Source organism: Cydia strobilella, chromosome 4 (genome assembly GCF_947568885.1).
Source record: "Cydia strobilella chromosome 4, ilCydStro3.1, whole genome shotgun sequence".
NCBI classification, from domain to species: domain Eukaryota; kingdom Metazoa; phylum Arthropoda; class Insecta; order Lepidoptera; family Tortricidae; genus Cydia; species Cydia strobilella.
In genome coordinates this window covers 20,877,817-20,893,001 of record NC_086044.1, presented here as the reverse complement: position 1 = coordinate 20,893,001, position 15,185 = coordinate 20,877,817, and the positions used below count along the sequence as shown (strand labels likewise).

Here is a 15,185-nt window from a genome sequence, read left to right as displayed (position 1 = left end):
ATTTACATCTTTTTTAATGGGAGAAATCTTTTATTTACATAATAGATACAGATGTACTACAGTAAACGAACAAATACTAAACCAAATTAATAACTAGCTTAAATAAATAAAATAATAAATAAAATAAAAATCATTTATTTCAGGTCTTACATACCCATATTTATGCACATTACAAAAATTACAAAAAGAAAAATAGAAAATAAAAAATGAAAAATATAAAATAACATTAATAAAAATTCAAAATTAAAATTATACAATATTAACCCTATCATTATTAACCCTACTAACATGCTTTATATATATATGTACATTAATTAATTACTTACTAAATAAATTACGAATCGACACTAGGTAAAAATCATCACTTTGTTTGGCCAGTGATGATTTGTACCCAGTGTTTAGTCATGGGGCTGTCCGCGCGTTCAGCGAACATGCTCAGGATGGTGTTGGAGCTGCCGCGCACTCTGTTCAGCAGAGACGCTACTCTCTTCCTTCTAAAATAAGCCCTTGAGGCATTGTATCAAGGATGCTGGCGGCATTTCCTCGTTGTATCGCAATGCTAACGTTGTGCGAGGAAACCGCCAGCTCTTCGGTCGCCAGTTACGTCAAATAGACGCTTCGAGATTTCTGCAAAAACTTGTGTGCGCTGGGATCTCATGGACCTAGTTCTGTTTCCACTCCATTTTATAATCAATAATTTTAAAAGCCTAATCCCAAGTCCTACTCAATTTTAATACATTATTAAGCGGTGGTGGCCGAGTGGATATGACGTCCGGCTTTCAATCCGGAGGTCGCGGGTTCAAATCTTGGCTCGTACCAATGAGTTTTTCGAAACATGTGTACGGAATATCAATTGATATTTACCACTTGCTTTTAGGTGAAGGAAAACATCGTGAGGAAACCTGCATACATCTGCGAAAAAATTTAAAGTTGTAGGTATGTGAAGTCTCCAATCCGCATTGGGCCAGAGTGGGGACTATAGCCCAAGCCCTCTCGCGACGCGAGTGAGATAAGGCCTGTGCCCAGCAGTGGGACGTATATAGGCTGAATTACTTATTATTATTATATTATACAATGTAACATTACAGCTAAGAACCAGATCAACAGCTTTGGAAACAAATCAAAATATTTTATTAAATATTTTGATCTGTGTCTTTAAGTAGTCACACCACTAAAATGTACATATTTAACAAAATAATTTGATTTGTTCCCAAAGTTATTCATAGATGGCAGCACCAGTCTCTCTCGATATATCGTAATTCCGTAAGGAATTCGTATAGGAGGTGCAAGCGCGCACTGCTTGCCCTTAGAGCTGGTCAAAGACGCCTAGTCTTACTAAGATGGCATATACTTGAGAAATTGGGACGGGTTCCGCCGTGGCGAGGTGGCCTAGGGTTTCATGGCGTAAGCCGCGATAGCAAAAGACGCCGGTTCGAATCCGGCCTTCACCACTGAAGGGCTTTCGTCACCTTTTCATTAATATATGACATCTATTACAGTTAAGAACCAGATCTATTCAAAAGTAAACTATGCTAACTTAAACAAGAAATACCTACTAGTGACTAATGTCATTTATTGCGAAATCTTATTAATTTAAAGATTAAACCTCAATAAGTTTAAAGTTTGGGAGTTTAAAACTTATTAATAATAAGTACCTACCTTTCATGCATGGAATGAGCTTCTACGCTTACTTATTTATCTATAGCAAGCTGATAGCAAGTTCTCTTAGGCACAAAACGCTATAAATTCGCACTCGTCGCCAACAGATGGCGTTTTTTACCGAACTCTGACCGCGGTTCCCGACCACCTGTCTTTGGGACATTCCAGGTCACCGCAGATCCGCAGATGCTCCGTGTTGGGGGCCTTTTGTTTTATGTTTAGAACATAAATACTCGTAAAATTAAAGAACATACAGGGTGTTATTTAGAAATATTTTCTACTTTAGATGATGATAAAATGATAAATTATCTAATGATGCGATATGAGCGATAAGCGTACTTAACTACTATGTAAAAATGTTCCTTTGCTATGATTAAAAATATTTAATAACATAGCACAAGTTAATTGTAAATAATTAATAATAACTAAATTATCCGATATAGGTAAGTCAGGCCTTGGTCATAATTTTCTGAAAACATAATAGTTATTACTTATAGATTTAAAATTAGTCAATCTATTAGGTACAGACAGAAGAAGTGATGATAAAATATTGGTTTTTAGGGTTCCGTACCCAAAGGGTAAAAACGGGACCCCATTACTAAGACTCCGCTGTCCGTCTGTCTGTCACCAGACTATCTCATGAACCGTGATAGCTAGACAGTTGAAATTTTCACAGACGATGTATTTCTGTTGCCGCTATAACAACAAATACTAAAAAGTACGGAACCCTCGGTGCGTGAGTCCAACTCGCACTTGGCCGGCTTTTATTTAGTGTGAGTTTGACCCATGAGACGGGACCACAGTGTTGGCCGAAACGTTAATGCAATTAGCCATTAACCAGTACAAATTGAACCGTAAACTGTAACCGTCCGTTAAGTCAATTTGTACTGGTTAATTGCAATTAACGTTCGGCCAACACTGGACGGGACCATATCGAGAAGTGACATGAGATGATGCACCAAATGTTGTTTAATCAAGTTTTTTCGTGTGTATATTTATTATATATCTGTAATATCTTAGATCAAAATATACCTGGTTAAATTAAACATCAACTACTTCCGAAGCATCTAAACCCATAAACATAAATTACTAATAAAGATTGAGATTTCAGAAGTTACTCCAAAAACAAATTAAACTAACAACACAACCATCAACATTATCCTCATAACAATTAATAAAGAGGAAAAAACCCGATAACGATATTAATAATTAAAAGGATATCCACAGGAGGTTTAATTAGTTTCGAATTTTTCATCTGTCATCCCTTTTCATGTCGTAGTAAAAAGCGGGACAGAAATTCGGTAGCTCGATTATTAATTGGGGTTCATTTTAAACGTCTCGTTAATTTAAATGTTTGCTTTGGATATTTTTTAAAGGGGAACGTAAAAAGTGTTTCATTTGTAACCTTTTTGGACCGTTACTTAATTAGCTACAAAGACTTTGAACACGTGTCCACGCATGTAGGGGTGGACGAGAAGATCTTGGGGTCGTGGATGAGGTGAGTTAAATGACACTCATAGTCCAATACATTCACGTATAATAAACTTTGTGATACAGAGGTGTTAAGTTATCACTGTAAGCGGACGGGCTTGACCGTCCGTCGCAAGATTGCTGAGAGAATGGCCGATGCCGGCCCCGCTGCCCCGCGCCCCGCACCATGCATTGCGTCGGCGACGGCTCCCGAAGATGCCCGAACAAAGACGAGGCGTTAACATATAACATTTAAAACTTTCGCGGTTTGAACACATATTAAATCACATTTAGAAACGGGTCTATCGCGAATTTATTTTGTTTAGTTGAAATGGGACTGGGCTGGTCATGTCTGCCGAATGCCGGATGACTTGTGGGCCAAGTTAACCACGGAGTGGGAGCCCCACGAGTCTAACCGGGGATCCGGCAGACCACGTCGGCGATGGCGGGATAACTTGGACTCCTTCTTGACAGGCTGGCCAGATATGCATTAAACAGAGACGAGTGGAAAAAGAGGGGGGAGGCCTTTGCCCAGCAGTGGGACACAGTGGGCTCTGAATAATAATAATATTTACCGACGTTTCGACACAGGTTTCACTGGTCGTGGTCGCGGCTAACTGACGTCCTAGCAAAATGTCAAAACAGAGATTTGTGTGACTACTTTGAACATAATTTTTATTTCCATATACTTAATGTCATTAAAATGTGTTGTTTTATTTTTTTTTGCTTTTAAAATTACACTTTAGTTGGGATTTGGGACTATTTAATAACTACCTACTACTTTTAACTACTACTTTAACTCTTGTAAAAACTGAATATGATGATATAATATAATCATAGTAGTGTGACTATTAGAAAAAACCGGCCAAGTGCGAGTCGGACTCGCGCACGTAGGGTTCCTTACCATTACGCAAAAAACGGCAAAAAAAATCACGTTTGTTGTATGGGAGACCCTCTTAAATATTTATTTTATTCTGTTTTTAGTATTTGTTGTTATGGCGGCAACAGAAATACATCATCAGTAAAAATTTAAACTGTCTAGCTATCACGGTTCATGAGGTACAGCCTGGTGACAGACGGACAGACAGACAGACAGACAGACAGACAGACAGACAGACAGATAGATAGACAGACAGACAGACAGACATACAGACAGACAGACAGACGGACAGACAGACAGACAGGGAAGTCTTAGTAATAGGGTCCCGTTTTTACCCTTTGGGTACGGAACCCTAAAAAACGCAATAAGTAATTTGTAATTTGATTTGTTCCCTAGTTGTAAGTCATGTATACATATTTTTGGGAATGTGTATAGTAATCTGTTTTTTTTTCCTTAAGACCTCTGTTATCTCTCAAAAAATTCCATCACAAAAATACCAGCAATTATTAAATTATTCCATAATCTACTAATTCAGTACCCACATGATGGATGCTGACAAACGCCCCGCCTAAAAGCTACATTCACCCCGTTTCATTTTTTACACCCAAAAATTTTAACCAACTAAATAAATGTGGGTAATTGCGTGATTTATGTACGCGTGTGGAATGCTTTTAAAATATGACATGCTATCAATCAGGGTGGGGTTACAATTTACGGTGTAAAGTAGCCCCAAGTATAATTTGACCCCTTGATTTATACTAATTGTAGGTAATAGGAGGTCACATATACTGGGTCCGGTTTTTAAAGTTGTGAATGGCCGCGGGGTAAAGGTACCAAAATATTAATCTCTATTATTAAAAACTATGATGTCGTGACGTGGATACACAATTCTATGATAAGATAATATATCGATATGGATAAAAGGCCAAAAATATGTATACGCTACCATGTAAGTATTATAAATCTTTGTTATTTGAAATAAACGATTATTGAATTAAATTGAATTGACTACCTTACTGGTTAACCCCTTAGTCTTGTCCACATAATTTTGACCCTTTGTCCATGTCAAAATTTTGTTGCCATAACTTTATGCAAGCAAAAGTAGGATTCTGACCAGTTTAAAACTTAGTCATACATAGTGATATAACATTTTAAACTTTCGCGGTTTGAACACATATTAAATCACATTTACAAACGGGTCTATCGCGAATTTATTTTGTTACCTTTATTTACGGACGTTTCGAAACAGGGTAAATTCGCGAAAGACCCGTTTGTAAATGTGATTTAATACATAGTGATGTGCAAAAGTGCGTGGTGGGGGAACTAAAAGCGACGAAAATAAGGAACTATATAACGCGCCAGAGCGGCCCCACTACACTACACGTCTTCTTTTTATAAGATTGTAAAACGACATAAAAATTATTATTATATTAATGATATTTCGTTTCTACACGAATAATTATGAAAATTAAAAATACAAAAAGTAACGCCCCCGGGTGGGCTTGAACCACCAACCTTTCGGTTAACAGCCGAACGCGCTAACCAATTGCGCCACGGAGGCGATGGGGGTACGCGCGAAATTACGCTTTAGCTTCTATGGCGCTCATCCAGCTCGCATGATGACGTCATTTAGTCGGCAGATTGTGTACTAAATTAATTGATGTTGTTAAATATAATTTAATCTATAAGATAATTAAAGCAATTGTTTATACAAATTGATTACTAAGTAGATTTGATAAAATTGTTATTACCGCTAATTAAGATTGAAATTTATTATTTATATTGAAATACTTACCGTATCGCAAGTATTTTTACGCGTTTAGAGTGAGATAATTGAACAGTGATTGAATTGAGATCTTATTAAATTTGTACCAAAGAGGATATAATAGGATAGAGCGGTACTACTGTCATAGTAAATTTTGTAACCACAGTAAATTCACTGACATGTATTGACACGCGTTTAAAACGAAAAACAAAAATATCAAAAAATGTATTTATATACGGATAAATGATTTTTTTATTTGCATTTATTATATTTATATGATTTTGACCCATGTCTCTTTCACTGAAATGCGTTAAAATTGTTAAATAACAAACAAAACCGTCAACGCTATCTATACGAGAGTAGGCCAAAGGTAGTGGCGCCATCTGATCGAGAATCAAATTCACTTGATTTTCGAGGCTCGTTTTTTCCTTAGACTGTATCCATCTATTACGGAGTTATATCTATTTTTTTTTGTACAAATGGTAACAGAAAATAATATCTAAGTGTGTATAGAAAAAAAAAACGATAATTACGTATGTACTTACTTATTGTATATAAATTATACATACCTACCTACTTTTAATCATTAGGTACCTATAGAATAAGAGTGGTGTCATTCAAATATTAAAAAAATTCAAAGAGAATGATTAGGTAGGTACCTATGTTTGTTAGGTGTGTTAATCCTTTATTTTAAAAATTTCTTTATACAATATTAAATACATTAAAATTTCTACGTTTTACTTAAATAAGTAAGTTTTAGTTTTTAGTTTTAATTTAGTTTTATTTTACAGATAAGTTCGTTTTTAATAAATGTATTTCTATAATTCCTAAGATATAATAAATATGTTTATAATATTAGAATATAATATAAATTACTTAGCTGGACCCGTTTTGGACTTACCTTTTTTTATTTGATTTATAATTTCTATTACTTACATTATTGTAAAGTAGGCAAATAAACAACCTATGAAAAAGTCAAGCACATAATAAAGAATATATATTTATTTCTTAATAACTAAATTAAAACTAACAAACTAAATCAACATTTCCTCGCTGTAGTGCTATACAGGTACGTTGCGCAAAAAAGCTGCCAGCTCTGGTCACCAGTAATGTAGACCATAATTTCAGATAGCTCTTTAAATAACTGAAGAGCGCTTCGGCCTATTCCAACCCCAAAATAGTATGAAAATTATAATATTAGTTACAAGGTAATCTCGCAGATGAATGATTCTTTGGCCTCTGGTTGTACGTCATTTAGTAAGCCGTCTCGCTCAATGGCAGCACTTGTCTGTATACCGTTTAAATTGTTTGGCTGGCCTTCAGCCCACAATGCATATCCAGCTTCGTCGAGCGTATCACCTGGTGAACAAAATGTGTCGAGAATATGAGAGAGAAAAAAATCATCTTAATTAATGTATATGTTACGAGTAATGTTGAAAGATTAATTAAACTATGATTAAACTCAAGTTCAGCCTGGTATAACTAGTATTATACCAGCCTTTTGGGTAGTCCGAAAATTTAAATACCCTCAAATCTAAAAACTGTAATAGATGTCATATATTAAAGAAAAAGTGACGAAGCCCTCCAGTGGTTAAGGCCGGATTCGAACGCCATGAACCCCTAGGCCACCTCGCCACATGCGGATGGTCATATCTTCTAGCTCCACCTCAGCATTTTCAGCCGCCAGCCGGCTGAGTTTTTCCTTCGCCGCTGTATAAGCTTCTCGGGTCTTGCCCAAGCCCGCATATTTACCAGTAGTTTTGGGACTAACCCTTGTTTCAGGGTTCTCGACAGATTTTTTCGCCTCCAGCTCCTCATCGCTGGGCTCCGAGAGCTCTAACCGCCTCCTTTTCTGACCCTCCTCAACCCAGAAGCGCCCAAACGATAAGGAACTGGACTCAGATCCAGACTCCGGCAAGCGAAGGGGTCGGACTGCTGTAATCGCGTGGGGACTTGCACCTACTATGTCGAGGCGCTCCAGCGACACCCGACACTCTCGCACTGGTGCCGCGGTAGCCTCCTCTGTATACACCTTCGGGGCGCTCGTCCCCGCCGGGCCCTCGGAATCACTGACGTCCGATTCTCGGGGGGAAAAGAATTCTCCCCCACTGGGAAAGTCACGGATGTCCACCCTTGTGGGGGAGAAGAACTCCTCCCTCCCAGGTGATGAGAGGATGGCCTCCGCGGCACGAGCCCTCCTCCCACAGAACACCCTCGTGGGGATTGGTGTGGGGGTCCGCACATATTCTTGCGGTACCACGGGTGCCTGCTCCTCTCCGGCCTCGCCATCGGGGACGGCATGGTTTATAAAGCGCCCTGATGCATCTCGGATCGGGTGTGACTCTGGGGGCCCGGGCCTCGGAAAAGGCTCCTTGTCCTCAGAGTCACTCCCTCCGCGCAGCCGTAATGCAAAATCGGTGTCCGTTATACATTTGCCAGAGTCGTCGTTTATCCTTCGCGAGTGGTTTGCCCCCCCAGAATACGGTGGGCGGCATGTCACCACAGCGCGGGCACTTGCCCGTTCTGTGGTGACATCGAGGATTGGAACCTCCTGGGGTAGTATATTCTCGTTATTGCCACTCATTTTTTGCTATTTTAGGGAGGTATGCCCCTCCTGCGACGTTAGTGACTGGGCTCCTCCCAGCCATGCATCCTATCGGCACGCCAGCCACACCTTAGGATTAGGGATTTTTTATAGTGGTTAACTCCACGTGACCTTCCTCTCAGTGAGGCAGGTCCCCGGTCCGCTCAGTGCGGGTTACGGGTTGCCCGACGGTGGCCGTAACCACAACGTCGCACCAGGCGGTCTGCGCCAGCCCACGGCAGCTCGTTTTGGAGCACCGACTCCGTCCCGGGAGGACCTGGCGTCTCGCACTGTGCCCTCTGCTGGTTTCAGAGGGACACGCGGAGCCGCACATCGGGACCCCTCTCCTCAGGCCTGTCCGGTTTGGGAGGCCCTGTCCGGCATAGCCCTGAGGATCATTGGAGCACACAAACACGGCATTAAAGCCAGCGCAGGAGAAAAACTCGACTGCCATTGCCGACTGTGACTGGTAGTTTGCAGAGGGAGAATAGCAAACGCGCAACTGAGCGGCTATCCTCCCCCTCCCAGGGTGCACCACAAGGAGGTCTACCAGCCCTGCACCCCTTCCGCATGCGGCCAACAGCGGATCGCAGATTTGCGCATGGCACGGAGGCAGAGAGCCAGCTTATGTCGGCTCTAAATACACAAGTCCTTGACAGCGTGGCCGTAGTAAACCAAGTGGTTGCTACGTCCAAGAACTTGAAAGGTACCTATCGGCGGAAGTTAAAGGAAGCGGCCTCTGCTATCGCTGACTTTGCCCAAGTGATGCTTGAACGCACCACCACAGAGGAGACCAAGATGCTGCAGCGGACTGTCGCTCGACTGCAAACGCAAATAGGAGACCTCCAAAAGGAGCAAGAGGAGTTAAGGAATGAGCTGCGACTCGTTAGAGCAGCACCATCCCCGCTGACCCCGGCCCCACAGCAGTCGCTTGTGACAACTAGCGTGTCCCAAGAGGAAGCCGAGCGCACGATGATGACGAGAGTGGGCGCAATGATGAACGCCCGTCTGGAAGCGTTAGAAGATAGGCTCCTTCCAGCGAAGACTGTGCGGCCACCGCTGGCCGCAGACAAAACAACAAAAAAGACGACCCAACCTGCATCTCAGGTGGACAACAGGCAGGCTGCAACAGCTCGTGAAGCTCCGGCGATACAACCAACCGTTGGATCTAGCGGGCTAAACAAATCGAAGGCACCCAATACTCTGCAACCATCTTCTGCTACTGGAAATGAGGGGAAGAAAGCGGCAACAAAAAAGGGCAAGAAGAAGGGAAAGAAGGCTCAACCTGCGGAAGTACCGCGTGAGCCTCGTCCATTACCGCCTGCTCCGGCCAACATGGACGAGACATGGATAAAGGTGGTTAAAAAGGGCACTAAGAAAAAGGCAACGGGTCTTCCAACGCAGCAAGCAGCTCCCAAGAAGAAGAAGGCCCGTAAGCTGCGTCCTCCACGCTCATCGGCGATTGTCCTCACGCTGAAGCCGGAAGCTGAGGGAGACAAAACCACCTATGGGGACCTTCTTAAGGAGGCTAGGTCCAAAATTGACCTAAATGAACTGCAGATCGAGGGAGTCCGGTTCAAACGAGCAGTCACAGGGGCTACCATCATTGAGGTTCCCGGTGCAACCAGCGGCGAGAAAGCAGATGCTCTCGCCGATAAATTGAGGGAGAAATTAAATAATGAGGTGGTACAAGTCTCTAGGCCTACAAAAACCGCTGAAGTCCGCATCTCAGGCCTGGATGACTCTGTCACGCCTGAAGACGTGAGAGAAGCTGTGGTTAAAGTGGGCGCGTGTCACTTAGACCAAATAAAGTGCGGCGAAATCCGACAGGACTTCTCAGGTCTGGGTTCCATTTGGGTCCGCTGCCCAATTACGGTGGTCAAAAAGTTGACTGACAGCGGCCGACTGCTTGTTGGATGGGTATCGGCAAGGGTCCAACTGCTAGATAAAAAGCCTATGCGCTGTTTCCGCTGCCTTGAAGTGGGCCATGTCCGCGCGCAGTGTCGGGCTCAAGAGGACCGCAGCGACCTGTGTTACCGCTGTGGCCAGTCCGGCCATAAGGCGGCCACGTGCTCTGCCACACCGCACTGCGCTGTTTGCGCGGCGGCCAGTAAACCGGCAGGACACACGATTGGGAGCAAGACATGCGCTGCTTCCAAAATCAACAAGAAGGGGAAGAAGAATGGCGATGGCTCCCGAGCCTCCTCGCAATCCGTCCACCAACCCGCCACTGATGCGGCCGAGGGTGAGCAGGCAGCGCCAATGGAAATTACATAATGGCGTTAAAATTTGTGCAGGTGAATCTTAACCACTGCCTCGATGCTCAGGATCTCTTGTTTCAGAGCATGGCGCAGTGGTCGGTACATGTGGCTATCCTGTCCGAGCCCTACCATATCCCCCAAAGGGACAATTGGGCTGGGGATCACGATGACACGGCGGCGATAATTACCCAAACAGCTGCTGGTTCACCGCCTTTCGAAAAGGTGGAAAAAGGGAAGGGATTCGTGGCCGCGCTCCTCGGTGGCATCACAGTGGTCAGTGTTTATTTCTCGCCCAATAGAAGTGTGGCCGAATTTAAAGCCTTTTTATTAGAAGTAGGAGCGGTCATCGGTCGCTGCAATCTGGGTCCCGTGCTTGTTGCGGGTGATTTTAATGCCAAGTCTGTCACATGGGGATCACCAGCAACGGATGCACGTGGGCGGGAACTAGAGGAATGGGCGGTTGCGGCTGGCCTGGTTGTTGTCAATCAGGGGTCTATCAACACATGTGTGCGACAACAGGGTGGTTCCATTGTCGACGTAACATTTGTTAATGCTGCCTTGGCCCGTCGTATTCAGGGTTGGGAGGTGCTTGAGAGCGTAGAGTCCCTATCCGACCATCGTTACATACAGTTCAGGATCTCCGCACTCCCAGGTACTCCGAGCGGCCCAATTAGTCAGTCCCTGCGAGGTGACGGCCCAAGATGGGCGCTAAAACGCCTAGACAGAGAGGCATTGGTTCTTGCTGCTGAGGTCCAAGCATGGAACCCGATTCCCGTGGATCCAATAGATGTAGAGGAGGTGGCGAAATGGTTCGGCGAAGCCATGACGAAGATCTGTGATGCAGCGATGCCCCGAGCCAAGCCTCTTCCTCCTAAACGTCAGGTCTACTGGTGGTCTCCGGAGCTCGCACAACTCCGAGAGTCATGCGTTGCGGCGAGGCGTCTTTATAGTCATCAGCGAAGGCGTAGGCTCCGAGATCCTGCCCGGGAGACAGAATTATATGCAACATATAGAGAGCGTGCAAAAAGCCTGAAGATTGCTATAAAGCAGGCAAAGGAGGACTCATATCGGGAAATGCTCGGAACGTTAAATAATGATCCTTGGGGGCGACCATACAGGATGGTCCGAAACAGACTTCGCCCTTGGGCTCCCCCCCTAACGCGAAGTCTTGAGCCGGATCTACTGCGGAATGTGGTGGAAGCGCTGTTCCCGGCCTGCGATAACTTCGTACCGCCAGTAATGGCAACCCCCGCAGAAATTGAAGGTGACGAGGAGGGGATACCTGACGTGTCTGGCGATGAACTTGGTGCAGCTGTGCTAAGACTCAAGTCAAAAAATAAAGCTCCTGGGCCTGACGGCATACCGGGTTGCGCCTGGGTCTTGGCCAGCAACGCTCTGGAGTCACGAATGCTGCAAATGTTCACAGCTTGCTTTCATCAAGCCAGGTTTCCACGGCAGTGGAAGACAGGCAAGCTGGTCCTCATAAAAAAGGAAGGCCGACCGGCAGACTCTCCATCTGCCTACCGCCCAATAGTGCTACTTGATGAGATTGCGAAGCTCCTTGAGCGCATAATAGCCAGCCGTCTTACCAAGCACCTCGCCCGTGTCGGGCCTGATGTGGCAGACTGCCAGTTTGGTTTCCGCAGCGGCCGTTCAACAGTCGACGCCATTCAGCGTGTTAAGGCCCTCGCTGACGAGGCGGTGTCCCGAGGCGAAATCGTCTTGGCAGTGTCCCTGGACATTGCCAACGCCTTTAACTCCTTGCCTTGGGGCTGTGTTAAGGAGGCCCTGCGGTACCACCAGGTACCAGAATACCTAAGGCGAACAATTGACGCCTACCTGTCGGACAGGTTCGTTACTTACCCGGGTCGGGAAGAGTGGGCAGGATACTCGATGTCTTGCGGTGTTCCACAGGGGTCGGTTCTAGGGCCACTCCTGTGGAATATCGGGTATGATTGGGTACTGCGAGGCGCAAACCTGCGAGGCATAAACCTCACCTGTTACGCCGACGACACTTTGGTGACAACTCGCGGGAAAACCTTTAGGGAGGCCGCCATACTGGCAACGGCAGGAGTCGCTCACGTCGTCGGTCGGATCCGGCGATTGGGGTTAAAGGTGGCCCTACAAAAATCGGAAGCTTTATGCTTCCACGGGCCCCGCAACGCGCCACCGCCGGATGCGCATATAGTGGTAGGTGGAACCCGGATCGGCATCGAGTCCACGATGAAATACCTTGGCCTCACACTCGATAGCCGGTGGAATTTCCGCCCCCACTTCCAGCGCCTGACGCCGAAGTTGCTGGGAGCAGCTGGCGCTCTAGGGCGTATACTCCCAAACACGGGGGGGCCCAAAGCGTCATGTCGACGGCTGTACATGGGTGTCGTTAAATCCATGGCCCTGTACGGAGCCCCAATCTGGGCTGACGTTTTAAAAAGGAAGGAGGTAGCCCTACTTAGGGCACCTCAAAGGGCAATAGCAACGAGAGTGATAAGAGGGTACCGCACGATCTCTTTTGAGGCAGCATGTGTTTTGGCAGGGTCTTTACCGTGGGACCTAGATGCGAGAGCCCTCGCAGCGGCTTACCGTTGGCGTAAGGAGGCGCATCATAATGGAGACTCGCTAGCTCCGAGAGAAATTCTAGGACGACGAGACGCAATCCACCTAGAAATGGTGGAGGTTTGGGAACAGAGGCTGGCGCATCCCAGCGCAGGCCGTCTGACCATCGAAGCGGTTCACCCGGTTCTCAAAAAGTGGCTAGACCGGACCCATGGCGTGATGAGTTTTCGACTGACTCAGATCCTCTCGGGACATGGATGTTTCGGGAGGTATCTAAAGGATCTGGCCAGGAGAGAAATGACCGCAGTATGCCACCACTGCGACTGCCCGGAGGACACTGCCCAGCACACACTGGAAGTATGCCCAGCCTGGGAGGAGGAGCGCCGCACTTTAACAGCTGTGGTGGGCCATGACCTCTCGCTGCCCACCGTGGTCCGAAACATGGTGGAATATGAGAGGTCGTGGCAAACTGTGCTGGACTTCTGCGAGGCGGTCATGGTGCAGAAGGAGATGGCAGAGCGCGGCAGGGAAAACGATCCAGCTTCCCAGCCAATGCGCCGAAAGCGCGTGGGGCGGCGGCGGCTGGCATATGACCGCCGACTTCCCCCTTAAGGGTCCCTGTGGGCGACAGGCTCGGGGATGTCTGTCGCCTACACAAGGGTCCCTGGGATGGCGAGCACGCTGATGAAAAGGCGCGCTACTAGGGAGGTAGGGGGAATAAAAAATAAAAAAATCCCTCCAGAGTTGGGTCCGGAGTCCGGACAGCCGCTGGCGAGGCTGCGGAAGAGTGCTCCAGTGTTCCTGTGGCCTCGCCTTATAGCCCTGAGGTGGTCAAGAGGGGTTTTTAGTGGGTAAACCGTGGGTCCCATGAGCCTATACGGGAGTCCCACATAACCATCCCAGGCCCGTCCCCGCGCCTGGGTGGTATGCGAAAAGCATTTTCCCCTCTATAAAAAAAAAAAAAAAAAAAGGCCACCTCGCCACGGCGGTACCCGCCGCCATAGCCGCGATAGCTAAACACGCCGGTTCGAATCCGGCCTTCACCACTGGAGGGCTTCGTCACTTTTTCTTTAATATATGACATCTATTACAGTTTTTAATTTATATATAGTAGTGTGACTACTTAAAAAACACAAATCAAAATATTTAATAAAATAATTTGATTTGTTCCCAAACTTGTTCAACCTCAAATCTGTTTTCGGCGTTTACTCTAAACACATCTACACACACACATCACATACATACATCTCTAGTGCAACACCTAACATTATCCACCCAGTGTCGGGTAGACCTAGATGTATACGGGCAAACGTAAATAGTTGTAGTAGTAGCACCCCCTTAGATGATTAATTACGAGATATAAATTATTCAATGACGTTTTTAGGCTAGTGTGTGCGCTAAATTTTATCGAAGTCAGTTCTACCATTTTTTGTGAAGGACTGAACAAACTTTCACATTTATAAAACATAGGTATTAAAATTATGCCTTCGTGGATCCTTACCATGTATAGTTAGCCACGGGCCATTTCTGTCATTCCATTTCCAGATACCAACCCAGGCATCGTCAGTATAAGTTGCCCCAATTATATTGTCTCGGGGGTAGTTCTCAAAAATGTTCTTGATCACCACAGCTTCCGTGTTACTGTTGATAATGGCCAGATGTCCTCCTTCTGCATGACACACTTTGGCAGCACGATGCCAGGTCTCAACCTCTTTATGGAACTTGTAGCAACTGCCAGTGCGGGGGTGGTATTCGTAATCTGTCAAAATCGTTAAAAATGTACTTACCTACCTTTGTAATCGCACGCGTTTTTAAAAATATGTGAAACATTGTGAAAAAAGGGCGTTTACCCGAAATTGTTAACGACAGACAACAGAGACGCGACGTCCGAAGGGTAGAAAGGTGTTTATAATTCTAATATACCCCCAAATTACATGTTAACACGATGTTTTATATTGCATTTGCGAAAATAAAAATGATATATGTGATATAAATGTTTCATACTATAAG

General features: G+C 45.2%; 1 protein-coding gene and 1 non-coding gene across 2 annotated transcripts in view; both read right to left on the bottom strand.

Moving 5' to 3' along the window:
• Positions 1-5,496: 5,496 nt before the first annotated feature.
• Trnan-guu (transfer RNA asparagine (anticodon GUU)) lies at positions 5,497-5,570 on the bottom strand. The gene has a single exon. It is a non-coding gene; the product is annotated as a tRNA-Asn (tRNA).
• Positions 5,571-6,758: 1,188 nt separating this feature from the next.
• The window catches only part of LOC134740831 (secretory phospholipase A2 receptor-like), a 39,737-nt gene continuing 31,310 nt past the window's right edge, over positions 6,759-15,185 (bottom strand). Inside the window, exons 5-6 of the mRNA XM_063673475.1 lie at positions 14,677-14,934; positions 6,759-7,133 (exon numbers count right to left, since the gene is read on the bottom strand). Coding sequence (XP_063529545.1) covers positions 6,976-7,133; positions 14,677-14,934 — 416 coding nt within the window. The 3' untranslated portion in view covers positions 6,759-6,975. The remainder of the gene's footprint in view (positions 7,134-14,676; positions 14,935-15,185) is intronic.